This window comes from Oncorhynchus kisutch, linkage group LG5 (genome assembly GCF_002021735.2).
Source record: "Oncorhynchus kisutch isolate 150728-3 linkage group LG5, Okis_V2, whole genome shotgun sequence".
Taxonomy (NCBI): domain Eukaryota; kingdom Metazoa; phylum Chordata; class Actinopteri; order Salmoniformes; family Salmonidae; genus Oncorhynchus; species Oncorhynchus kisutch.
The window spans coordinates 60,026,522-60,053,295 of record NC_034178.2 but is presented as its reverse complement, the minus strand read 5'-3'; the positions used below and the strand labels follow the sequence as shown (position 1 = coordinate 60,053,295).

The 26,774-nt window shown below is 42.6% G+C and overlaps 2 protein-coding genes across 5 annotated transcripts in view; both read left to right on the top strand.

Moving 5' to 3' along the window:
• The first annotated feature begins 952 nt into the window (after positions 1-952).
• Positions 953-17,399, top strand: LOC109891364 (DDB1- and CUL4-associated factor 12). 2 transcript variants are annotated; one of them, XM_020483842.2, is made up of 10 exons: positions 953-1,445; positions 7,427-7,717; positions 7,907-8,182; positions 8,304-8,364; positions 8,488-8,681; positions 8,810-8,875; positions 11,140-11,302; positions 11,413-11,424; positions 12,137-12,315; positions 15,112-17,399. In XM_020483842.2, exons 1-10 carry the CDS (start codon positions 1,383-1,385, stop codon positions 15,268-15,270), a joined length of 1,464 nt encoding a protein of 487 aa, XP_020339431.1. In that variant the 5' UTR covers positions 953-1,382; the 3' UTR covers positions 15,271-17,399. The 2 variants fall into 2 exon arrangements, with proteins under 2 accessions (XP_020339431.1, XP_020339432.1); XM_020483843.2 differs by lacking the exon at positions 11,413-11,424.
• Positions 17,400-17,636: 237 nt separating this feature from the next.
• The window catches only part of LOC109891363 (ubiquitin-associated protein 2), a 28,614-nt gene continuing 19,476 nt past the window's right edge, over positions 17,637-26,774 (top strand). For 2 of the 3 annotated variants that reach the window (XM_020483841.2, XM_020483839.2), the window contains exons 1-5: positions 17,637-17,759; positions 19,302-19,439; positions 19,607-19,684; positions 20,172-20,282; positions 24,998-25,166. In XM_020483841.2, the coding sequence (XP_020339430.1) occupies positions 19,344-19,439; positions 19,607-19,684; positions 20,172-20,282; positions 24,998-25,166 (454 nt within the window). In that variant the 5' untranslated portion in view covers positions 17,637-17,759; positions 19,302-19,343. Of the gene's footprint in view, positions 17,760-17,825; positions 18,350-19,301; positions 19,440-19,606; positions 19,685-20,171; positions 20,283-24,997; positions 25,167-26,774 lie in introns of those variants that run through there. The other variant, XM_031825556.1, reaches the window with a different exon arrangement.

Genomic DNA, 26,774 nt, shown 5'->3' with positions numbered 1-26,774 from the left:
TTATTCAATTATTGCACCCACACTGCTCGCACACGCCAACGAGTGTCTGCATTGCCAAGGGCTAAAATAGAAGTCAGTTCTATTTCTGAAGCAGATCGCGCTGCAAGTCCTGCCTCTCCCATCTCCTCATTGGTTTATAGAAGCAGGTACCCACGTGCCATCTCCTCATTGGTTATACCCATGTGGATGACAGAAAGACAAACGAAGTCAGTGGCGGTAATGCACCTAATTTATGAAAGTTGCCAATCGCAATATAAAGTCAAGAGAAGAAAAAGCCTGGAAGGAGGAGAGATGACTAGAAACGATTCGGTTGACCGTTTTATGTGTGGATTAATTGGCAGAGTAGAGGACCTTGTGCATTTCAGGTAAAATAACAACTCAGTGTTTATATCCCAGGACAAATTAGCTAGCAACAGCAAGCTAGCTAAAAAGAACAAATTAGTTAGTGCAAGCTAGCTAGCTAAATTGCCATAAATGTTTCATGCTTTTTGACCTGTCCCCAAATTAATATAATTGGTTCAGAGTTTGTTTTGATATTTTAACCTGCGTGTAGTGATTGCGTTTGGTGGGGGGACAAAATACATTTATGCACAATTGCGCACGGGCGCAGCTGGTTTGGGTTAGTGGAATAGTGTTAGCCCTTGGCAACGCAGATGTTCGTTGGCGCAATAATTGAATAATATAGATTTCTAAATTTATGTTGCAACGCTCGCGCACGCGACGCCTGTTACAGAGTGACTTCTCTATAGTTTTTTGGGGGGATTCCCTGTCCCCCATATTACAATATATTCTATGTGATGCACATTTATTTTGGCACGATCAATGTAATCTGTTAGTCTCATACATTTGATGTTTGCATGAACTCTGAATTGAAAAAATATTGTGCTTTTTCAATAAATCATTAGAGCAAAGAGTTCGGAAGCATAAATATGACGCCAATGACAAATGGTTCGTGAACGCGCACGCTTTATCGTAAACATGCACGTTCGACCTTGTTTTTGTTGATGTTTAACTTGACTGCGGCTGCGCGCGGCAGAATGTTGTTGCCGTTGGTGACGCGATTTGTAAAGAAAGAACAATTGGATAAAATATAAAAATCGATTTGTACTGTAGGAGAGTCTCATATCTTGGCTCATCGACCGAAACACATTTTAGTAGGTTACAAGCGAATCTACGCGCGTAGCTAGAGTTTGAGTTTCGGAGGCCGGAGTGGAAGGGAAGCTAGCTCGTCAACCTCACCCTTATGTGATCGTCCTTCCACGTCGCCGGGCGCTGCTATACTCGGAGCAAGACAACAAAATAGCTTATCGCCATTATATGACCCAGTACTTAGCGTCATTATTTGGCCTCCATGTGGGTGAGGGATTTGTGTGTGTCAGATTATGGCGAGAAAAACAGTTAGCAGGAAAAGGAAGGCAGGGGAGTCCAAGGACCAACAACAACAGGTATGAGGAAACAGACTGGTGTTTCAGTCAATTGCCGTTAGCCATTCGAGCAAATCTTGGTTAGCCTAGTTGGCTAGCTAACGTTACCACTTTGCCTTGACTGGTTGAGCTAGCTAACTACTAACATATTCGTAGCGAATTTAGCTCGATAGCTAACGCCACGCAGATAAAAAAAAAAGCACGTCCAGTTTTTAAAGTGTAACGTTACAGTAACTAGATAACTATTAATAACGTTAGCTTCCTAAAGAACTCTATCCGTGTTACTAGCTAGAATGCCATGGCTAACGTTAGCCAGCTCACTGGCCAGTGTGCTTAGCTTATGTTAGTTCATCTTTCTATTTTAAAAGTTGTCGTTTGACTGTCTTTTTTATTTTATTACATGGACCGTTTCTCTAACTGGTTAGCTAGCTAATTTAGTTAGCTAGTTAAATTAGACGTGTGTGAGTGTTTCTGGTTAGGCCCTAGGCCTACAACAACTAATGCTTTTTCCTAAGCACGGGATGTAATATTGGATCGTAGGGGATGGATGGAAAAATATATAGAATAATCATTCTGAGAATGGAATACAATTTCAGTAGCTGTGTAAAATCATAGGAATTTTTAGCTAGGTTATGTCCTATTCGACTGGATAAGGGTGGTTAAGCCATATGTTGTATACCCGAATGCAGTTGCGTTAAACTCAATTTCAGTTATTATTTTAGACTATATCCATGTGGTTGGCAAACATTTTTGTGAATTAAAATGTATGTAAAAAGAGTTGTTAAAGTATTGCCCCCAAATTCAGTGCCACATCCGGCATCGTGTTCCCATGTTGATGTACCACGACCACATACAAAGCCCATACTGCATTAATGTCCAAGTAATAACACTGTTAGTTCCTATGTTACAACAATGCAAGTATGAATTGACGACCAAGAAATCCAAAGGTGACATGTTAGTTGAATTCAGCAAATATATAATTGGCCTGCACGAATGACATCTGTTTTTATTTAATTTTTAAACTTCTATTTAACTAGGCAAGTCAGTTATGAACAAATTCTTATTTACGATGACGGCCAAACCCAGACGACGCTGGGCCAATTGTGTGCTGCCCTATGGGACTCACACTCACGGCCAATTGTGATGCAGCCTGGATTCGAACAAAGGACTGTAGTGACTCCTCTTGCACTGAGAAGCAGTGCCTTAGACTGCACCACTCGGGAGCCAGAAGGAGCTAGCAAGTTTAATAGATAGCTACAGTAGTTGTCAAGGTAACCAAACAAACTTGCTAGTTTTGCTAACCAAACCATCTGTCCTAGCCTGCCATTGTTGAATTCGATTTTCATGTCAGTAATGTTTTCAATTTTACGTTTGCTTTCAAAATCAGCTCAAAATAGAACATGTAAGAATGAACTATAGCTATTGAATTCTACCTTTTAAATATACAGTGTGTTTATAGGGAAATAATCCGTCCTCTAAAATTCAACAATGCCATGGTATAAAGACAATTATAAACTCTGTGGTTCAAGCCCTGAATGCTGAGTTGCTGAAAGCTGTGGTATATTAGACCGTATGACAACGTGTATTTTTACGAGGGATGAACCGATATTAAAGTTTTGGCCGATATACATTTTCCTTGCCCAAAAAAATGATACCGATAACGATATTTTAAATATTACCGTCCTTTTAAGCATTCTAGTACCAAAAAGTTATTTTGTTGGCATTTCCGTTTTTAAAACTTGCATATATTTAACTAACCTTTTATTTAACTAGGCAAGTCAGGTAAGAACAAATTCTTGTTTACAATGAACGCATACCCTGGTCCAAACCCGGAAGACGCTAAGCCAATTGTGCGCCGCACTATGGGACTCCCAATCACTGCGGATGTGATGCAGCCTGCAGCTATGTCCCCATTAGCAGTAAAACATAATCAAAACCTATTTCTTTCACTTACTTGCTGTGCTGTTTCGTTGTTCATTTGTTTTGTCTCAACCAGGATTTCATCATGCATGTCAAGCAGTGAAGTTTCAGCTCTGTCTGTGGCCTCTTCCTCGGTACACGCTGTCACTGTGTCCATTTCCATCTTGTCCAGCTGTGTCTTTAACATTTCACGTAAACTCTGTTTCTTGTCTGCGTCGAAGTAGCGGTCCTTGTACCTGGCATCGACCACGGTGGTGACACAATAGCGGCTCAGAGAGAATGCCACCGCATCGCTTTTTCACGGTCTCTTTCGACTTAACCCGATGGTCTGTTGGCATTTTTGTTGAGCAGGCATTTCAATGCCATGACACGGTATCACGCCTGCTGCAGATGCAGTTGAGCTTATTTCTCGAGTCAGTTGTTCGAATGGAGCTCGGAGTGTTCATGTTTCAAACATGTTCTCAAATGCCATTGAAATGGCTGCAGCGGTATGAGAACCGGCACTTTCTTGAGCATGCAATACGGCTTACCTCAGTACAAAATCCTCGTCGGCCCACTGTGCTATCAGACTCAATGCTCATGGGGCTGACATCGCTGTAACTCCAGTAGAGCAACATCTGAAAAATAGCGCCTACTTGGTAGGGTGTACCAGTGCTCGTCCAGTCGGCAAAAGCCAACATCTTCCACGACAGAAAACGGTTCATTTTCAAGGGCAATGAATTCCATTATCTTGGCTTTAATGGATTTCGCCTTTAAGTTGTCTCGTTGAAATTTTCTTACTCTTTCAAATGACTGCTTGACTTGTTGACTGCTCGATCCACACAGCAGACATTGTGGGCTAGGTTAGGAATGCTGTGTAGAGCTATATATATATTTTGTGTTGTCATTACGTCATCTACCTACGTTATATCCATATGCACGTCAGCTTTGACATCGGTTTTGCACATCTCCGTTGAATTAGACATCGGGCTGATGCCGATGTTGGCATTTTTAGCTAATATCGCCCGATTCCGATATGCGTACCAATATATCGTGCATTCCCTAATTCTTACTGCTCTGTTTACATTGGTAACCAGTTCATGATAGCAATAAGTCACCTCGGGCAATTTGTGGTATATGGCCAATATACTATGGCTAAGAGCTGTTTCCAGGCACTCCACATTGCGTCGTGCCTAAGACCAGCCCTTAGCCGTGGTATATTGGCCATATACCACACCCCTCTGGCCTTATTGCTTCATTAACACAGGTCTCATAAACAATATCTCAACCACAAGCCCACATGCTAGTGGGTAGCCAAGTAATCATTATATTTCAAGTTTAGCCAACTAGGATCTATTTTCTAGCTTACAAGGCAGAACAGTTGAATTGTTATGAACACACCCGTCTGTCCGTTTCCAACTGTTTGAACAGCATTCTAGCCTGTCCATGTTGAAATCAAGTAGCATACCTTATTTCTCAGAACGAGAACGAGTTGACAATTCCTTATATAATTGTGCTTTATGGTTATTTATGGTTATTTTAAAAACGCAGACTAAACAGCAAGTATAGCCGTCTTTGGCTAAAATGCTTCTATTGGTATCGCAATGCCGAGTGCGACAAACTGAGGAATTATTTCCCAGAATCAATGTTCATTGATACTCACATTTTTGTAGTCTGCTCTGCTCGCAATTCGAGTTGAGATATAAGAAGTGTATCGTTAGAAAGGTTAACTTCTCAATAGCTAGGTTTCCATCCAATTGGTGACAGATTTTCATGCGAATATTCAAAAATCTGCATCAAATCAACATGCGCGGTTTCCCACCAGAGATGTTTCCATTAAATAGAGTTGTTGCAGGTAAACGGCAGTGCGTGATGACATAGTGCACATAAAAATACCTTTTGCGGTTCAAATCCCATCTACTGAATAAAAAATACAAGTTCAATGGGTTTCCATTGCATTTTCAACTCTACTGATGTTTGTCTTACGTTTAAAAAAAAAGAAGCTTTATATAGCATGTGTCCCCTCTGGTATTGGCACGTGTGCTCTAGCTGAAAGCGCGCAGATGAGGTACTGTATCTGCACACTGTTGACTAGAGCGCATGTATAGCCTACATGATGAGATTAAAAAGAGCAAGATTGTTTATTTGTCAAAAGGCAGCCAAGCATTGATGATGTCACCAGAATAAGTCCATCGATATTTATTGGAAAGGAGCATCAAGCTCATCACCTTGCACTTTCACCACCCTGTGATGATAACTTATTTAATCCGTAGCCTAATAAACTGCATGCTTTCCTGGCGAGTTGTAGTGGGAGGACCACACGTGGTATCAACAGAAAGGTATAAAAGCTCCAGTATATAGTGTATGAGGTCATAGAAGTTTTGTAGTGATTCCTTTGTTTTTTGATGTAATTCATATTTGTTGGTCTGTAGTGTGTAATGAGGAGCAAGCAGACACTGCACTTTACATATTTATGACATTTCTTATTCCAGTTACTAATAAGCATGCACCAATTTAAGAAATTACTATTGATGAGCAATTGAAAAATTGTATGGTTGAGAGGGATGAGGCAAAATTAATGGCAAATAAGTCTGGCAGCACAACCGATTGGCAAACATACTGCAAATTGAGAAATTATGTGACTAAGGTGAATAGAAATAATTAACTATTCTATGAAACAAAGATGAATGATAGTAAAAGCTTTGGCGCACCTTAAATGAAATGTTAGGCAAAAGGGAAAACTCAGCTCTGTCATTCATTAAATCAGATGGCTCATTCATCACAAAACCCACTGATATTGCCAATTACTTTTAATCTTTTTTTCATTGGCAAGATTAGCAAACTTAGGCATGACTTAATGTGGCTTTTGACATTATGATCAATAATCTGCTGATGGAAAAGTGTATGTGTTATCGCTTTACACCCCTGCTATATTGTGGATAAATAGTTAACTGTCTAACAGTACACAGAGGGTGTTCTTTAGTGGAAGCCTCCAACATAATCCAGGTAGAATCAGGAATTCCTCAGGGCAGCTGTCTAGGCCCCTTACTTTTTTCAATCTTTACTAACGACATGCCACTGGCTTTGAGTAAAGTGTGTTTATAAATGTGGCTGACTCAACACTATACACATCAGCTACTACAGCGAGTGAAATCTCTGCAACACCTAGCAAAGAGCTGCAGTTTCAGAATGGGTGGGAAGAATAAGTTAGTCCTAACTATTTCAACAAAAAAAAAGCATTGTATTTGGGACAAATCATTCACTAAATCCTAAACCTCAACTAACTACTTTAATAAATGTGGTAATCCTGGATTGTTAACTGTCATGCTCAAAGCATGTTGATACAACAGTAACTAAGATGGGGAGAAGTCTCTCCATAATAAATTGTTTCTTTGCCTTTTTAACAACAGCAAGGCAGGTCCTACATGCTATATATTTGTCACACCTGGACTCCTGTTCGGTTGTGTGGTTAAGTGCCATAGAAGGAATTACGATTGGGTCAGAACAGGGCACCACGTCTGGCCCTTAAATGAACACGCAGAGCTAACATTAATGATATGCATATAAACCTCTCATGGCTCAAAGTGGAGCACAGATTGACTTCCTCACTAGTTGTTTTTGTAAGAAGTGTTGACATGCTGAATGTACCGAGGTGTCTGTTTATACTACTAGCACGTAGCTCGGACACGCATGCATATCACACAAGAAATGCCACCAAAGGTCTCTTCACAATCCCCTAGTCAAGAACAGACTATGGGAGTCGCACAGTACTACATAGAGCCATGGTTATGTGGAACTCTATTCCACATCAGGTAACTGATGCAAGCAGTAGAATCGGATTTAAAAAACAGATAAAAATACACCATATGGAACAGCAGGGACTGTGAAGCGACACAGACACATGCACATAAAGTCAAACTGTCAAAGATACGTTCTCTAGCCTAAAATACAACTTTGTTTATTGAATTGCAGGAGCATGGCAAATGTAACGAAAATGTTGTTCCATATTCACTTGGAATGACCTTGTTCTAAATACTTGGTGCTGTTCATTTCATTTAAACCTTGTACTAACCTTTCTCCTCTCTTTCTCTCTCCTCCGTCAGGTGGCCTGGTGCCAGTCGGCGAGCAAGCGGACGCGTGTGTCCTCCTCGTCCCGGCACGCTCAGCAGTGGTGGCGTAGTCAGTGCTCGGTGGTGTGTGCACTCCGGGGCCGAGAGTTTCGGCCGCAGCAGCAGCATGAGTGGCGGCTCCAGCGTAGCCTGCGGGGCTTTGCTGCTGGCCGCCTCCCGGGCATCCTCAAGGAGCGGGAGTTCTCCCTTGGCCGCCTCAACAAGGTGTTTGCCTCCCAGTGGCTCAACCACCGCCAGGTGGTGTGTGGAACCAAGTGCAATACGGTGAGACATTGGCCTCTTGTTTTACTCTACTCTGCTTTCTTCTTTCAAAATGGAAAAAAGTGTATAAACATTTGCTGTTAACCGGAAAACCTTGGAACTGACCTATTATGAACCAAAAAAATGCGACCCGCAATGATTCCAGACCATTTAACTTTTTCTCTTACCAGATTTCTTTCTTCCTCTCCCCAGCTATTTGTGGCAGATGTTCTGACAGGGCAGATCACCCGCATCCCAATGCTGAAGGACCGACACGGCGGAGGAGGGGCCCCCGGGGGGGTTGCGGGTACAATAGGGGCCCCCTTCCTCCCTGGTAGTGGCTCAGTGTCTGGGCTGGACCAGCAAGGCTGTGGGATCCACGCCATTGAGCTTAACCCCTCCGGCACTCTGTTGGCCACCGGCGGAGACAACCCTAACAGCCTGGCCGTCTACCGGCTTCCTACCCTGGATCCCGTCTGCGTGGGGGACGTGAGTGGTTCCCCTCTCTTTTTGGTGTGTTGGTACTGAGCTACACAAAGTGGGACAGCACTGGTGGCTGAGGCAGCCTAAGCAAGCCTGATCATACATTGAAACAAGTTCTGTTTTTCAGGATGGCCATAAAGATTGGATCTTCTCCATTGCGTGGATCAGCGACAGAATGGCCGTGTCAGGTGACACACTGCTAAGCCATAGGAAGACCTTCACACTATTGTTCATCTGCGATAGTTTTTTATGTGTGTAATATTGTCTCTGTATAAAATCAACCAAACAATCAATGTGCTGCTGTTCTTCAGGGTCCCGGGACGGTTCAATGGGGCTGTGGGAGGTGTCTGAGGTGGTTCTGAGCCACTCCATGAGACAGCAGGACGAAGAGGGGGTCCCCTGCTACTCCCACATCTCCCACCGTGCCCTGGAGGACATCCCCAAGGAATACACCAACCCCTACAACTGCAAAGTGCGCGCCCTGGCCTTCAACAACAACCACAAGGTCAGACATACCTCCCTCCTAGACCTCTGAGACAAACCACAGCCTGTGGTCTCTAGTAAAAATCTGTGTTGTACTATAGCCCTGTCCTTACTGGGACCTACACACTATCTTGTTTTGCCTTCTCTCAGGAGCTTGGTGCAGTGTCCCTGGATGGCTATTTCCACCTTTGGAAGGCAGAGCAAAACTTGAGCAAGGTCTGTTTGAGTATATCTGTTTCCGCTCTGCATAGCAATGCTTGTTTGGTTCAGTGACTGTGTACTTGTTTGGGGACATTGGAGATTATGAAGACTTGGCTGGTGTCGTCATGAGTCAATATTAAACAGTACTGCATTTTTGTTGAATGTCCTCGCATACCAAACATTTCTGGTCAAGACGATTGTGCAAATAAGACATTTCTGTTTTTATTTGAATTTGTAAAATGTGTTGTGTGCAGATTGATGAGGATTTTTATTTATTTAATCCATTTTAGAATAAGGCTGTAATGTAACAATATGTAGGTTATGCATGCCAAAGCAAAGGAATAGGCCATTTGGCAGGGCCTGCTGTGGGCTGCCCGGTCAGCTCTTTACTGTGTGTTACAGACTATTTGAAATTGACGATGGCTGTCAATCATCTTTGATATCTGATACCATTGTAACATCGCCAAACCCTAGCGCACATAGTTGTTCAGTCCCTTTGTTATGCGACTCGAATTTGAGCTCCGGTACATCCTATTTCCATTGATCATCCTTGAAATGTTTGTACAACTTGATTGGAGTACAACTTGATTGGAGTACACCTGTGGTAAATTCAATTGATTGGACATGATTTGGAAAGAAACACACCTGTCTATATAAGGTCCCACAGTTGACAGTGCATGTCAAAGCAAAAACCAAGCCATGAGGTCTAAGAAATCAGTGGAGGCACAGATCTGGGGAAAGATACCAGAACACAGTGGCCTCCATTCTTAAATGGAAGAAGTTCGGAACCACCAAGACATCTTAGAGTTGTCTGAAAGGCCAAACTGAGCAATCGGGGGAGAAGAGCCTTGGTCGGGGAGGTGACTCTGACAGAGCTCCAGAGTTCTTCTGTGTAGATGGGAGAACCTTCCAGAAGGACAACCATCTCTGCAGCACTCCAACAATCAGACCTTTATGGTAGTGGCCAGATGGAAGCCTCAGTAAAAAGGCACATGACAGCCTGCTTGGTGTTTGCCAAAAGGCATCTAAAGGCCATGTGTGGTCTGATGAAACCAAGATTGAACTCTTTGGCCTGAATGCCAAGCATCATGTCTGGAGGAACCTAGGTGTCAAAAAACATTTTTGATCAATATTAGAATAAGTCTGTAACGTAACAAAATGTGGGAAAAGTCCAGGGGTCTGAATACTTTCCGAATGCACTGTATTTAAAAATGTTATAACAATTTACAGAATGCAACTTAACAATGTAGACAGAGATAAGATGTTCACCAAAGCAGCACAGAATGTCCAGTCAAATGTTTTTATCTTTCTCTCAATGTCAGTTGATCTGAAGCCTATTTTAGTTTTTATAGAGGACACTCTGGTGTCTTAATTATTTTAAAATCCACATTTGGTATTTTCTCTCCATTTGATATGAATATGACTTAATTTTTTATGCATGCTGTCTTTCTCCCGCCGTGCTATTTCATTATTAAACAATTAATTTATCTAGCTGAGTTCTAGGCTCTCTCGAAGTTTGAAGTTGTTTTTGAATAACCTAAAAACATGATAGGCCTACGGGAATAATTAGAGGTAGAACAAACAATAGCGAGATAGAAAAATCTAACTAGTAGTTTGAACAAACCTTAGTTGGGCAAGGCTTAGTCTATTATAAAATAAAGGATGCATGCATCCCTCCTTCCCGTTGCCAACCAAACGGCCAAAAGCCAAATCCTACTGATAGCCTATCAAAACCATTAAGACAAGTTAGTTATTTAGAGTATTTCCCAAATAGGCTAATAGTGCCATGTCCAAACATTGCAGCTTTCAAATGGGAACAATTAGAAAATTGCCTATAGACTGACTTTACATCACAGCTCTATTTTGAATGGAAAATATTAGAGGGAACAATAAGTGAAATTTAGCAAACAATATCAAGATGGAACATTTTTATGAGAAGTCAAAAGAACTTACAGCTGAACAAAGCTTATGAAAGCAGCAACATGTAGAGTAGGCCTATTTACATAGGCTATTATTAGAAATGTGGCCTACAACACACTGAGTATACCAAAGATTAGGAACACTTTCCTAATATTGAGTTGCACATATTGAGTTTCCCGGTTGCTGTCGGCTGGAACACCGCCTGGGATTGAACCAGGATCTGTAGTGACGCAGCTAGCACTGCGATTCAGTGCCTTAGACCCCTGCACCACTCGGGAGGCCCCGGTGCGTGCAAACTTTTGACTGGTACTGTACATGTCTGTCCCTGTCTAACAAGCCTGTGTATCTGTTGTTCATAGCTGCTGTCCACAAAGCTGCCTCACTGCAAGGAGAATGTATGTCTGGCATACGGTCAGGACTGGTCGGTGTATGCGGTGGGCTCTCAGGCCCATGTGTCCTTCCTAGACCCCCGGCAGCCCACTCACAACATCAAATCAGTCAGCTCCCGGGAGAGGGGAAGTGGTAAGGAATTGACACCACACTACAATGTTTGACACACACAGGGTATATAGAACACTATAGCATACATTCTGTAAACTTTCTGTAACTTTCATTTCATTCCATTTTTCCAGAGGCAACACGAGGTACTACAAACACATTCCACCAAGAAGCAAAACAAAATCCAAACATTCGCCAAGACCCGCTCTGCACTTATGCTGCCTTCAAGTGGTGTCGGAATTATCGGAAATAGGAGTTACCAACTCTGAAATTTCACTTGAATGGCCCTCCATGTCGGGATTACGAGTTGGAAAGGCGGGAGAAAATAATGAAACTCGAATTTACGAGTTGTGCCGTTTCATCACTGTCCTTTTCAACCAAAAGATGATTAAACAAATCCATTTACATTATTTGTACATTATTTTAATGTGAATAATGTAGTTAGTTTGGCTATATTGTCAACGTTAGCCAGCTAGCTAAAATATTATTAGGAACGTTAGCTAGCTAGATTTATTATTAGCAACATTAGCCAGCTAGCTAAATTATTATTATTATTATTATTATTAGCAACGTTAGTCAGCTTGCTAAATTATTATTATTGTTAGCAACGTTAGCTAACTAGCTAAAATATCATTGGTTGAAGAGTTGTTCCGAATTCAAAAGCACTTGGACACACTGATGTCGTATTTACGACTTCACCAACTGGGAAATGCGAGTTTCCGAGTAGCATTTGAACGCAGCATTACAATGAAGTGCAGAGGCAGTACTTTTGAAATAAATGTATTACAGCTTTTTTAAAGACGTTTATAAAGCTATTAAAGGCAAGGTATTAACTTATTTGTGTGTGCTCGTTCACAGGCATCCGCTCGGTGAGTTTCTATGAACACATAGTGACTGTGGGCACAGGCCAGGGCTCCCTGCTGTTCTATGACATCAGAGCCCAGAGGTTCCTGGAGGACCCTTCCAGCCCGGCCGGCGGGTTCCGGCAGCGCCCAGGAGAGGGCATCCTCAAACTCACCACAGGGAAGGGCTGGCTGGTACGATTCTTTTATTTATTGTTCCCCTTTTGTATACCCATCTCAGGAACTTTTAACTTGAAGTGTCCTGCTATTACTATTTACGCTACATGGCCAAAATATGTGGACACTTGCTCTTCTCATTCCAAAATCATGGGCGTTCATATGAAGTTGGTCCCCCCTTTGCTGCTAATACAGCCTCCACTCTTCTGGGAACATACTGGGTATACATACTGGACCTCTGAGACCCTGAAGCGACATTTGTCTGGATTTCATTTGAGATTAAGAGATTTTATCCTGTCTATGATCTGGCGGAGGGGCTCGTCGTGTTCCTGACCAGGATGTCGACCATAATGATTTTGACAGGGTTGTTCTGCGAAGAGCTGCTCCATGCACCTCCTGAAACACTTCACTTCCTGTAGAGATTCCACAGGGCATGCGTAGGAAGTGATATCTGCCCCCTGGGGTCAAGAAGTTGGCGAGCTTTGACGCTTCATCAAGTGTGCTCTGCCAGAACCAAAACTTGCCATCCAACATGAAGAATAGCTTTACATCAGGCACGTCTGAGATCCCCTGCTCCACTGTTTTCATGGGATGATGTGGCCTGAGGAGTGCTTTGTTGAGATGGACTGGATCAATGCATATTCTCACTCTTCTATCCATTTTCTTTACAGCCACCATGGCTGAGACCAATTCCATGGCCGTGATGAGATCTTGTCCTTCCATTCGGTTTATCTCCTTGATCACTTTTTTTCCCCTTCAAATCAAATGTACATATTTTTACCAGATGTTATTGCGTGTGTAGCAAAATGCTTGTGTTCCTAGCTCCAACAGTGCAGTAGTATCTTCATGGCGAGTGGCATGCTTCTGGGAGCCCACACTGGGGTAAACAGTCATCCAGCCGCAAGTGGTAAAAGGCTGGTAGCTTACCCACTGTGCTATAGTCAAACAGGTATTCAGTCTGCTCAGGGGCTTCATGCTGGACTGCATGCACTTCAGGTTGGAGATGAACTAAGCCCAGTCTGATACTGTCAGGGGGCAATGAGTGGTTTGACTTCACGATACACCACATGGAATTGTAATTTTCCATATGTGAAGGCCAGAGTGGCAGTAAAAGTCATAATCACCTGTCCTCCATAAGCCACTTGATTCAATGTGTTTGAGTGGTCAACAGGAGTGCTTGGGTCAACGTGTTGTAGCCCCAGTGTACATTTTTTGTTTAACGTTCTCACTGCTATTGATGGATGAGAGATCTGTGAATATCTCTCCCCTCTCTGATGTTATCCACATTTTCACAGTTTAGTAGATCTGCTGGTTCAGGTGTCTCCTGTGTCCCCAGTTCATTAACCCTGTGTGAATACCTGCCTCTGCATGGATTGGGAGGAGCAGCCTGTGCTGGTCTGTTTGTAGTACACTACATGACCAAACGTATGTGGATGCCTGCTCTTCACAAATCTCATTCCAAAATCATGGGTATTAATATGGAGTTGGTCTATAACAGCCTCCACAATTCTGGGAAGGCTTTCCACTAGATGTTGGAACATTGCTGCAGGGACTTGCATCCATTCAGCCACAAACGCATTCGTGAGGTCGGGAACTGATGTTGGGTGATTAGGCATGGCTCGCAGTCGGCGTTCCAATTCATCCCAAAGGTGTTCAATGAGGTTGAGGTCAGGGCTCTGTGCAGGCCAGTCAAGTTCTTTCACATTGATCTCCACTAGCCATTTCTATATGAACATTGTCATGTTGAAACATGAAAGGGCTTTCCCCAAACTGTTGCCACAAAGTTGGAAGCACAGAATCGTCTAGAATGTCATTGGATGTTGTAGTGTTCCTTCTCTGGAAGGAACACTACAAGCCTGAACCATGAAAAACAGCCCTAGGCCATTATTCCTTCTCCACCAAACTTTACAGTTTACACTGCATTCGGTAGTGGGTGTTGCAACCGAGGACAGACAATTTTTACACATGCTACGTGCTTCAGCACTTGATTGTCCCATTCTGTGAGCTTGTGTGGCCTACCACTTCGCGGCTGAGCCGTTGTTACTCCTAGCAGTTTTCACTTCACAATAACAGCCCTTACAGTTAACCGGGGCACCTCTAGCAGGGCAGAAATTTGACGGACTGACTTTTTGGAAAGGTGGCGCCCTGTAATGGTGCCACGTTGAAAGTCACTGAGCTCTTCTGTAAGGCCATTCTACTGTTAATGTTTGTCTATGGAGATTGCATGGCTGTGTGCTCGATTTTATACACCTGTCAGCAACTGGTGTGGCTGAAATAGTTGAATCCACTCATTTGTAGGGATGTGCACACACTTTTGTATATAAAGTGCATCTCCTTAATTCTATTGTAAGAATGGGATGAAATACTGGTTACTCCAGCATTTCTAGATTGTGACTATTGACAATACTATCATGACACGGAACATATTTATGAACAGCTGACTTTAGGGTACACTAAAAGAAACTGTGATTCAGTGACTCCTGACCTCATGTGTTTGTAGTCTATCTTGGACCTGCCTTGACAAGATGCTAGCACAAGACAACAATAACCATTTCCCCCTCCGTGTTCTTTCACCCTTGTTTTCAGCAGCAGTGTTAGGTCTCAAAAAGGATCTTTAAAAAATAAAAATATTGCTCCATTATAATTTTTCTACATGCTTTATATCTGGTTAAAGTTTACACTGGAAAACGTTTTACCATCCTGGAAATATATCCCCCCCTGTCCCCCCCAGTGGAGGCCACAATTTAAATGCATATAGGGGAAACATTGATGTCATCCCCTCCCCTCACACCTGTTTCTCTCGTTCTCCCTCAGAATCATGACGAGACGTGGAGGAGCTACTTCTCGGACATCAACTCGTTTCCCAACGCCGTGTACACACACTGCTACGACGACTCCGGCACCAAGCTGTTTGTGGCCGGCGGACCGCTGTGCTCGGGCCTTCACGGCAACTACGCAGCCCTCTGGAGCTAGCCTTCCCTTCTCCTCTATTCTCCTCCGCTATTCTCTCCTTACCCCACTACCCAGCCCCCCTCTCTTCTTCCTCCTTTTAGCGTTTCACTCACTAGTGTCCCTCCTTTGTGGACTCAGGAGCATGATCTTGGACCCCCTCTTATCACGGCTTCCATATTACCAATGTGTATCTCGTCAACACCTCCTTGTTGCATCCCTCCATCCTCCCTGGCACTTTGCCCTGTTTATATTCAGTTCTTTCATCTCTGCTCCCTGTTTTTTTATATAGATGATTAACCAGTGATGTTGTAATGAGTTGAGAGGTCCGCTTTTGAAAAACTCAAATGAAAGTTGAACGTTTTATTACAATTTTTTTGCCTGTTTTTGGGAGTATGTCATACTGGCATAGACCGTTTCCTTGTGCGAACATTGGAGGTACACTCCTTACTGTTCCCCTTCTCTCTCTCCGAAACTGATGGCAATATAAAATATTGAGGATGGGGGGAACATAAGAGACAAAGTTCTGAAGGAAGGAACAGGAGTATAGTTAAACTGAAAAAGGACATGGTCATTGGTTGGTAGCTTACCACCCTGTGCCATGGCAACCAATAAGAGCCGTAGCGATGGAAAAACTACCCAAACAGACGCAAGGTGAGAAGAAGCAGAGGATGAGTACAACAATCAGACAGCGGCAGCCACTTGTTTTTTTGTTTTTCCCTGACTGATGATGTAAAGGAGTGATGACTGTAGATGCTAAATGCCATAGGTATTCTGCAATGAATAATAATCCTGAAGAATCCTTATTTTATTTTGATTCTGACTGTGTGATTTGACATAAACGTACACTTGTTGATATTACTACTATCTTTATTATAATTTATTTTCCCCCTTTCACTATCACCCTTAGTTATGGTTTACGGCCGGGTCATTCAACGTCAGGGCCGTGCGGAACGCAGTGTCTGCTGGTTCTCTTTCTTCACAGTTACTGGTCCATTCATGTCGGTGGTTGTGTATATCACAAAGCATGATCATTAAGTCAGCTAGCTAACTTGGATAAACATTCATACATGGCTGTTGATGTTGTGGATTATCCCTCTTTGAACTAGGAAATATGGAGTTGTTTGAGGACATTTTTGAAACATTATCTTGCTAAATCTTTGATCCTGCTTTGTGACATAACCCAGTGGTTTCCATGTTCTAAACCAGCTGCCGATATAAAAACGAGGATGAAAACCTGCAGACAGTGCTGACCTTAAGCGCCTGAATCCCAAATCAGACCCTTGCCCTTTCGTCCTAGGCACTTGTGTAGATTTGAGAGAATTGAATAGGTGTAAGCAATATGGTGATCACTCCATCAATGCCCTCTGATAGCCAGATGGCATTGTTGCCATTTTGCCAAGACTTTACCAATATTAACAGATCTGAGGTGTATTCACTAGAAGCCAACAGAAGCATGCAGAATGAAGCAGGGAGAGACTTACCTGAATTGGTCCAATAGAAACTCTTGTTTTCATTGGAAAGGATTTTCGTTTGGAGTAAACGGTTTCCATTGCAAAACGGTTTGCTAAGGTCATGGTCTGAATGAATACATCCCTGGACAAGCGCATAGGATGTAGGGGGAAGTGGTTGGAGTTGAATACATCTGGAGGCACCATCGTTTTTGTCACTCTTCTTTTTTTCTATCAAGGGATGAGTGTAGCTGCTCTTTTCCTTATGTGCAAAGGCAGGGTATATTTGAGTGACTTTGTTGCCTTTCTATAGTCTTTCTGTGAAAGACTTGTAGGCTGACATAGTTTTGCTTTTTGGAACTTTGAGAGTTTTCATGATAATGCGAGAACAAAAAGAGACCCAATTACGACCATAAGTTGAACAAATAACCACTTTTAAAATGTATTTTATAAATGTGTATGTGTGAAATGCATAGGGACAAATGCATACCTTTTTATGTATATGTTCCAGGAAGTGTGTGAACTGACCCCTGTCTTTACTTTGGTGGTGACCTATTTTATACCTTTACACACCTCATGAATGTTTTTAGAAATTACTGAACCTGGGGATATTGTATGATGTCAACAACAGCCGAAACCAACCTATAAATCTTTAAAATGAAAATAATGATAAATTAAAAATGTAAGATTTCTCTTATTTCATGTTGCTGTTTGTGTGTGGTTTATTTCATTATATTTGTGCTGGACTTACTCAAATTGCTCATTGGTTGATATTGTAGCCCTACAGTACTTACAAAGTTCAATTCATTGTACGGACAGGGTTTCTGTGTTACTGACAAATTACTGATACATTATTCATAGACATCATAGGTGACCCTGGCTATACTCTAAAACTTAAATCAACGACCCTTTATGGCTTGCTGTGAGTATCAATGACCCCCAAGAGGACGACGTGCGCCTGCGTACTTGTCTCCCACTGAGGAAAGCAACGACAGCAGCTACGCCGTATATCACGTGACCTTGTCTGCTGCTGACTGAGTAGAGCGTGTTAGCGGTTAGCAGGTAATACAAAAAACAAATCTCGTTCAGGCACTCAATATTTATCTTTATACTTGAGCTAATTTAAACCCTTGTGTAGTCTCGTCCCTCTTCAAGTGTAATATCACCGATTTATTCGTCTCTTTAAACCATCTTTTCACTCTGTATTTTGTTATTTTCTATTGGCTTGTTCCCTGGCAAGTAATGTCGGAGCTTGGATCATACGCTGTGGCCATTTTCGTCAGAATTGAATTGATAAAGCTTTGTGGTTAGCTAGCAAACTAGCATTATTTGATACCTGAAGAACGGTTGTTTGTTATTGTCACTTGGGGAGAACCCCCGTTGGTCAACATTCAATAATGTTTGAACAGGAATGTCCGTTCGTCGTGTTTGGTATATTTTTTTGCAATAAATAGCCTAAATTGCATTTTCAGCTAGCTAGCTACTTAGCTAACTAGGACAAAGGGGTCCCACTGTCTGTCACTGTTGTGTATTGTTTGGCAGCTAGGACTAGAATCCACATTCGTGTATTTGAAACGCTCGCGCTTGCATTTGAGTTAACGTATCGAACGTGTGAAGACTAACGGAATTTATTATAAATGTCATTTATATAGGTATGCATTCTTTTTTAATTCTAACTTAATTATGGCAAGCTATAAATAACAATTATTGTTTGCGTTGCACCCATTTGATGGCCGTGATTATATTGGCTAACACTTCTATATTTTTACCGTTCGGGTGTGTTTATGTCATATATTGTGTAGCTAGATTAATGATTTATGAGTAGCCAGCTACTATTAGAGGTGATGAGGCCAAATTCGATAGCTACGGTAACTTGTTTTTTTGTTGCACAACAGCAGTGAAACCTCTTGGCGAGTGATATGATCCAATAGCTCATTAGCTTTCATGATAATAAATTCGCTTTGTAAATACAAATATAGGCCCCGTCAGAGTATTTGCTAGGTTTCCAAGTCCACTGCTTTCGCAAAGGCAAACTGGTGTTGCTGCTCTAAATAATCATATTTTAGAGCCAGTGTTTTTGGATGCATTACTGTAAGTTGCCAATGGTAGCCACTGACCTGCAGCTGCATTGTCCGATATGAACCAAGCAGTGTAATGTGTGAAGATCTCACTATTCAATCTCCGTATTCAACGCTCAGTTTATACAGTCTAGTTTATAAAGTATGTCTAGGGATACTGTTCACCGTAGATTTATGCCAATACAGTCAGATCACTGTGTGTTTTTAGACTTGGTGTTGCGCAATCCCATCCGACTTTGTTGACGTGTGGATGTCTGATACAGGTTACTCCTGTCCACGACCAGGGAATGCATTTCAGCTCAAAATAAACTGCAATAAAATAAAATCAGGACTATCCTAACAACCTAGGCCTAAATTTAAATAAGTGTTTGTCTTATACCTGTAATTTATTTGTATTTTTATTTAACCTTTTATTTAACTGTCAGTGAGTAGGGAAAATACTGATTGCGTTATTGGTGTGACTTTCTATCCACATTTGACCTTTGTTCCCACCCCAATCCCTCTTTCTCTCTGTTTTGTCTTCCAGATTTTTCTATTTTGTACATACATTGTTTTGTATATACTGTATATGATGACCTCGTTGGGTGGCGACAAAGCCCGGGGCACTCGGGATAAAGTGCTGCCTGCTGCCACCCACACAACTCAACCACAGAAACAGCTCCAGGTGAGGGACACACACAGTACAATTCACTTGATCATACTTAGCAGGTCTTCAGGTGTTAATGAATTTCTTCAAAACATTACTTCTCCTTCCTTCTCTTTTCCTCCTCCCCCACCTTCCTCTTTTCCTCCTCATTTATCCTTCCTCGCTCTACCTCTTCTCGCCTGCAGGCGACCGCAGAGCAAATCCGGCTCGCCCAGATGATCTATGACAAGAATGATTCTGATTTTGAGGACAAAGTGAACCAGGTGAATTGCCGAGGCCATTGTGTCAGTGCTGAATGTTGGCGTGTGTCTGTCTGGGATGTTTGTTGCCCATTTAAGAGGCCTACCTTAATTCCATCTGGAATCTGCAGGAATGAACACACTTGTGCTGTGCTCTCCTGTTAACTTTGAAACCATTCTAAGCCTGTGAGTGTATGTTTGTGACTGCATGTACTAGAGAAAGAGGGTCTGCACTAATATAATTTAAAAATATATATATATTATGCATTTTTAGAATAAAATGGCCCCCTCCCCCACACACCTACATTCTAAGAGTGCAGACCTTTTCCTTTTCTAATACTGTCTATGCAACTAGAAGTGACAAATATTTCCTTCTGTGATACACACACAAGCGGTACATACTATCAACATCAGTATACATAGGGTCCTTGTATATTCTGTCATGTTTTGTTGTGGATTCAAATGAAGCACTCGTGTATATTTGTGTGTGCCCGTGTGTGTACGTCCATAGCTGATGGAGGTGACCGGAAAGAACCAGGACGAGTGCATGGTAGCGCTCCACGACTGCAACGAGGATGTTAACAGAGCCATCAACTTCCTTCTTGAGAGCACCTCTGACACGGTAGGGCACAGGGGACTAACGCTAATGCTACCTTTTCAATTTCCTTCAACCACTTTCCTTCTTTCTGGGTGATGGGCAGCTAGTCGTAGCTAGCTTAGTTTTGCACAGTCGCCTCAAAGGCTCATTTTTGTTTTCTGGCCCAAAACAATGTACTACGTTTTCATATGTTTTGTGCTCTAATGAATATGACCCTGATGTATATGTCTCCTCTGAAACATAACAGCTCAAATCAAATTTTATTGGTCACATACACATGGTTTGCAGATGTTATTGCGAGTGTGGTGAAATGCTTATTCTTCTAGATCTTACAGTGCAGCAGTATCTAACAGGTAATATCTAACAATTCTACAATAAAACCTAATACACAATCTAGTAATGGAATGGGATAAGAATATATAAGTATAAAATATATGAATGAGCAGTGACAGAGCAGCTAAGATGCAAAAGATAGTAAAGAATATAGTATACACCTATGAGATGAGTAATGCGAGATGTGTAAACATTCTTAAAGTGGCATTATTGAAGTGACTAGACGTTTATTAAAGTGGCCAGTGACATCAAGTCTGTAGGTAGGCTGCCACCTCTCTGCTAGTGGTGGCTTTTTAACAATCTGATGGCCTTGAGATTGAAAAACAGCTTCTATCTCTCTGTCCCAGCTTTGATGCACCTGTACTGACCTTGCCTTCTGGATGGAAGTGGGCAGTGGCTTGGGTGGTTATTGTCCTTGATGATTTTTTTTTGCCTTCCTGTGACATCAGTTGTTGTAGGTGTCCTTCAACAAGTAGTTTACCCCCGTTGATGTGTTGTGCAGACCGCACAACCTTCTGGAGAGCCCTGCGGTTGAGGACGGTGCAGTTGCCGTAGCAGGCGGTGATACAGCCCGACAGGATGCTCTCAATTGTGCACTTGTTAAAGTTAGTGATCGGTGACAAGCCACATTTTTTCAGCCTCCTGAGGTCTGTGTGCGTGCACCATTTCAGTTTGTTGGTGATATGTACACAGAGGAACTTAACACTTTCCACCTTCTCCACTGCTGTCCCATCGATGTGGATAGGGGGTTGCTCCCTTTGCAGTTTCCTGAAGTCCACGATCATCTCTTTTGATTTACTGACATTGAGTGAGAGGTTATTTTCCTGACACCACACTCCGAGGGCCCTCACCTCCTCCCTGTAGGCTGTCTCGTTGTTGTTGGTAATCAAGCCTACCGCTGTAGTGTCATCTGCAAACTTGATGATTGAGTTGGAGGGGTGCATGGCCACTCAGTCGTAGGTGAACAGGGATTACGGGAGGGGACTGAGAACGCACCCTTGTGTGGCTGCAGTGTTGAGGATCAGCAAACTGGAGATGTTGTTTCCTACCTTCACCACCTGGGGGTGGCCCATCAGGAAGTCCAGGACCCAGTTGCACAGGGCGAGGTCGAGACCCAGGGTCTCAAGCTTAATGATGAGTTTGGGGGGTACTATGGTGTTGAATGCTGAGCTGTAGTCAATAAACAGCATTCTAACGTAGGCTTTCCTCTTGTCCAGATGGGATAGGGCAGTGTGCAGTATGATGGGGATTGCATCGTCTTTGGAACAATTGGGGCGGTAAGCAAATTGGAGTGGGTTTAGGGTGACCGCTAGGGTGGATGCTATATGATCCTTGATTAGTCTCTCAAAGTACTTCATGATGACAGAAGTGAGTGCTACGGGGTGATAGTCATTTAATTCAGTTACCTTACTTTCTTGGGAACAGGAACAATGGTGGCCATCTTGAAGCATGTGGGGACAGCAGACTGGGATAGGGATTGAGTGTGTGCGTAAACACACCAGCCAGCTGTGCTGCGCATGCTCTGAGGATGCAGCTAGGGATGCCGCCTGGGCCGGCAGCTTTGCGAGGGTTGACATATTTAAATGTTTTACTCACGTCGACCACGGAGAAGGAGAGCCCACATTCTTTGGTAGCGGGCCGTGTCGGTGGCACTGCATTGTCCTCAAAGTGCGCAAAGAAGTTGTTTAGTTTGGCTGGAAGCAAGACGTCGATATCTGCAACAGGGCTGGTTTTCTTTTTGTAATCCATGATTGTCTGTAGACCCTGCCACATACGTCTCGTGTTTGAGCCGTTGAATTGCGACTCCACTTTGTTTCTATACTGATGCTTTGCTTGTTTGATTGCCTTATGGAGGGAATAACTACACTGATTGTATTCTGTCATCTTGCCATGATTAAATGCGGTGGTACATGCTTTCAGTTTTGCGCGAATGCTGCCATCAATCCACGGTTTCTGGTTGTAATAGTCCCAGTGGGTACAACATCTCCTATACACTTGCTCACTGAGTCAGAGTATACGTCAATGTTATTGTCTGAGGCTACCCGGAACATATCCCAGTCCACGTGATCGAAGTGATCTTGAAGCGTGGAATCCGATTGGTCAGACAGCGTTGGATAGACTTAAGCACGGACGCTTCCTGTTTTAGTTTCTGCCTATAGGAGGGGAGCAACAAGATGGAGTCATGGTCGGATTTGCCAAAATGAGGGTGGGGGAGGGCCTTGTATGCATTGTAGAAGGTAGAGTAGCAATGGTCGAGCGTGTTACTCGCTCGTGTACTGCAATCGATATGCTGATAGAATTTAGGTAGCCTTTTTAACAAAGCTGATTTGAGAATATCCCCAGCTACAATATATGCAGCCTCAGGATATATGGTTTCCAGTTTGCATAGTCCAGTGAAGTTCCTTGATGGCCGTCTTTGTATCCGCTTGCGGGGGGATATACACGGCTGTCACGATAACGGAGGAGAGTTCTCTTGGGAGATAATACGGTTGGCATTTGATTGTGAGGAATTCTAGGTCAGGTGAACAAAAGGACTTGAGTTCTTGCATGTTGTTACAATTACACCATGAGTTGTTAATCATGAAACATACTCCCCGGCCCTTCTTCTTACCGGAGAGATGTTTATTCCTGTCGGTGCGATGCGCTGAAAATCCCATTGTTCCTGTACGGACTCCGACAGCATGTCCCAAGCTATCCATGTTTCTGTGAAACAGAGTATGTTACAATCTCGGATATCTCTTTGGAAAGCAACTCTTGCCCTGATTTCATCGACTTTGTTAACTAGGGACTGGACATTAGTGAGTAGTATACTCGGAAGCGGTGGGTGGTGTGGGCGCATCCGAAGCCTCACTAGAAGACCACTCCGCCACCCTCTCCTCTGGCTGCATTGTTTTGTGTCGGCCTCTGGAATCAGTTCAGATGCCCTGGGAGGTGCAGACAAAGGATCCGCTTTGGGAAAGTCATTCCTGGTCGTAGAGTCTGGTTGTGGTGGTAAATTGACATCTCTCTGATATCCAATAGTTCTTCCTGGCTGTATGTAATAACACTTAAGGTTTTCTGGGCTAACAGTGTAAGAAATAAAACATATAAAATCCTGCACAGTTTCCTAAGGACTAGAAGCGAAGCTGCCATCTCTATCGGCGCCATCTTGCGTTCATTTTCTGGTTTATTCAGGGAAGCAAACATCACTTTTCGGAGATATTTGCCGTTTTTATCTCCAAATAAGTAATCCACGTGAATCGTGTAGATCTGTAAAAAAATATATATATATCTATGTTTGGGGTAGGGAGTGGTGGTAGTGGTGGGGGGGGGATTGGAGTGGTGGGGGGGAATTTATGAAAAGTGCGCAGACTTAGTGTGTCACTCATTGAGCTATGAAAGTGAGATGCGAACAGATTTTCTCCCTGTGTGATTACTAAATAATGGTATGTTACTCACATCTGATCAGAGGCCTTCTGCTCTCTTTTTTTTTTTACTACTGAAAGTGTCTGTTCCAGGTGCGTAGAAGTCAAAATAACAATACTGGAAGAAATAGAGACCTGCCCGCTGTGAAAAAAAGGAATAGATCCAAAACTGATGCCTGAAGATATTTATTGAAACAACATGGTGCCCAAAGAATATAGCATAGTGCAGAAATAACATGTGAAAACAAAACCCATGTTTCTCATATCGAAATGAATGACACAATGCATCTCTACGTATCCTACAAATAGAATATGGGAGTTCAGAGCGTGATGTCAGATATGTCATATCAGAATGAGTTCTACATCCAATATCCAAAAAGTGTGAAGTTAAATGTAATGTGTTGTATTGAGGTGTGAATATCAGGGACAGGTTTTTGTGCGGCACGTGCAGAAAATAGTGTTTGAGTGACAACTGCAAAGTTCAAGGAGTTGGTCTGATGGTGCCCTCTATCATCGGCCTCCCCCCATGCTTGCAGGAACAATAGAGTAGCTACATTTTCTGTAGGCAATGAATCGCTCAACAACCCTTGTCACAGCCCTTCCAATCAAGCCCAATCTACTACTGCTGCTCCCGCAACCCTGTGGTCATGAATCCTTCATGATGTCTGTCTTTGTCAGTGACGTTGTGACACTGCAGTAGGAGGGGTATACAGGGTCACAACCACACGTCGATTACATAAATACATTATCTCACATTGACTATTTTGTACTTTGAAGTTCATGGGAAAGGAAGAAGTTCAAGCAGTTGTAGGATCTGACTTGTAACCTTTTAATCTGTCGTTCTCTTCCCCCTCTTTCCCATCCTCTACTCTTATCACCCCCTCTAATTCTATCCCTCCACCTCTTGTTCCCATTTCCCTATACACCCCCCCCTTTCAAAGCAAGTGAGGGTGTGTCAATAAGGAGAGACCAAACTTTTTAAAACCTCTCTTTCTCTCTCAGACCTCATGGGAGACAGTGGGGAAAAAGAAACCCCTAGCGAAGGAAGGCCCTGCGGAGGGCAAGGAGAACCGGGAGAAGAGAGGAGGAGAGAGGGAGGCCAGCAGGGGCCGCGGGGGAAGCAACCGGAGAGGCAGAGGGGCCAGCAATCGCAGCCGCCAGGGGGAGAGAGGTAGGGGGCCACGGAGTCTCTCAAATTCTATCCATATGTTAATAAACAAGGCATTATAACATTGCCTAATTGATCACCTAAGAGCCAGGGTGAGTGATAAGTCAAAGGATTTCAGTTGTTTATTACAGTTCTACACCTTTCAAACCAATATGTTTTCCCGACAACTTTAGCATCCCACCAACTTTTTCCGCCTTTTCTTTATATCTGAATGGTGTTGCCGGTATCAAGGCCTGAACTTTTATTTCCGCGAACCGATCTAGTCATGATTGCGGTAAAGGCCTGCCTTCGGCTTAGTATGAAATGTAGCCGTAATGTTGAGACGGGATTGGCACGCACTACTATGCTCTTAAGCTCTTGATGGTTGCTAGGCAGCGGACGTTACTACTATCCTCTAAACTTTGCGAGGCATGTCACTTCACCTATTTCTTTGCATAGCCCACCACATGTACTGTTTTCTTAGCCACAACTGGATGGCTCCATAGAGAATAACTGGGAATAAATGACAGTATTATGAAAAATATGGGAATAAAGTAGGCGAATGTCATTGAAGGCATCAAATTGTTGCTTACTGAAACTGTCTTCCAATTATTTTAATATATTTGAAGCAATAGTCTGACGTGTGGTCAACTATTTTAGCACTGTTTCCTGCCGCTTTGAGACAAGCGTGGGGACTTGTCTTGATAAATCCATACATTTCAGATTTTTCTTTTCACTCATTCGCTGTTTGGCTATTGGTTAGGCTATAATTAGGCTGTGGAAATGTTAGTTAAGTTGAGGTGCGTTCTGCTCATGATCATCTTGTCTAGTTGGCTCATTCATTAGCACTGATCAGAACATTTTGCCAGCATGTTATGTAGCTTAACAAGTGGATAATTTTGCTCTTGACTTGCAGTTGTAGCCTAGGTCTACTCCCAACCAAAAGCCTGTGACTTGTCTTAATCAACCAATGGGATTTTGTTTAATTGACTCTCCATATGTATATTTGGTTAATTCTCTGGCTGGGCAAATAAGTGGAGGTGGTTTAACTCATCTATTCCTTTGCTCATCTATCACTGATCAAAAACATTTAGCATTCAATAATGTAGCCTAAATAAAGTTTAGACCTAGAGGACCAAAAAAAGCCGATACCAATCAATCGACGGATTTAAAAAAATATATATATTAAAATAAAATAAAAATTGATTTGTAATAATGACAATTACAACAATACTGAATGAACACATATTTAACTTAATATAATACATCAATAAAATCAATTTAGCCTCAAATAAATAATGAAACATGTTCAATTTGGTTTAAATAATGCAAAAACAAAGTGTTGGAGAAAGTAAAAGTGCAATATGTGCCATGTAAAAAAAGCTAACGTTTAAGTTCCTTGCTCAGAACATGAGAACATATGAAACCTGGTGGTTCCTTTTAACAGGAGTCTTCAATATTCCCAGGTAAGAAGTTTTAGGTTGCAGTTATTATAGGAATTATAGGACAATTTCTCTCTATACGATTTGTATTTCATATACCTTTGACTATTGGATGTTCTTATAGGCACTTTAGTGTTGCCAGTGTAACAGTATAGCTTCCGTCCCTCTCCTCGCCCCTACCTGGGCTCGA

Coding starts and splice junctions, on each gene's coding strand:
- LOC109891364 (XM_020483842.2), top strand. CDS start 1,383: ATGGCGAGAAAAACAGTTAGCAGGAAAAGGAAGGCAGGGGAGTCCAAG. Junction 8,183..8,303: donor ATCCCGTCTGCGTGGGGGAC/GTGAGTGGTTCC, acceptor TCTGTTTTTCAG/GATGGCCATAAAGATTGGAT. Junction 12,316..15,111: donor CCACAGGGAAGGGCTGGCTG/GTACGATTCTTT, acceptor GTTCTCCCTCAG/AATCATGACGAGACGTGGAG.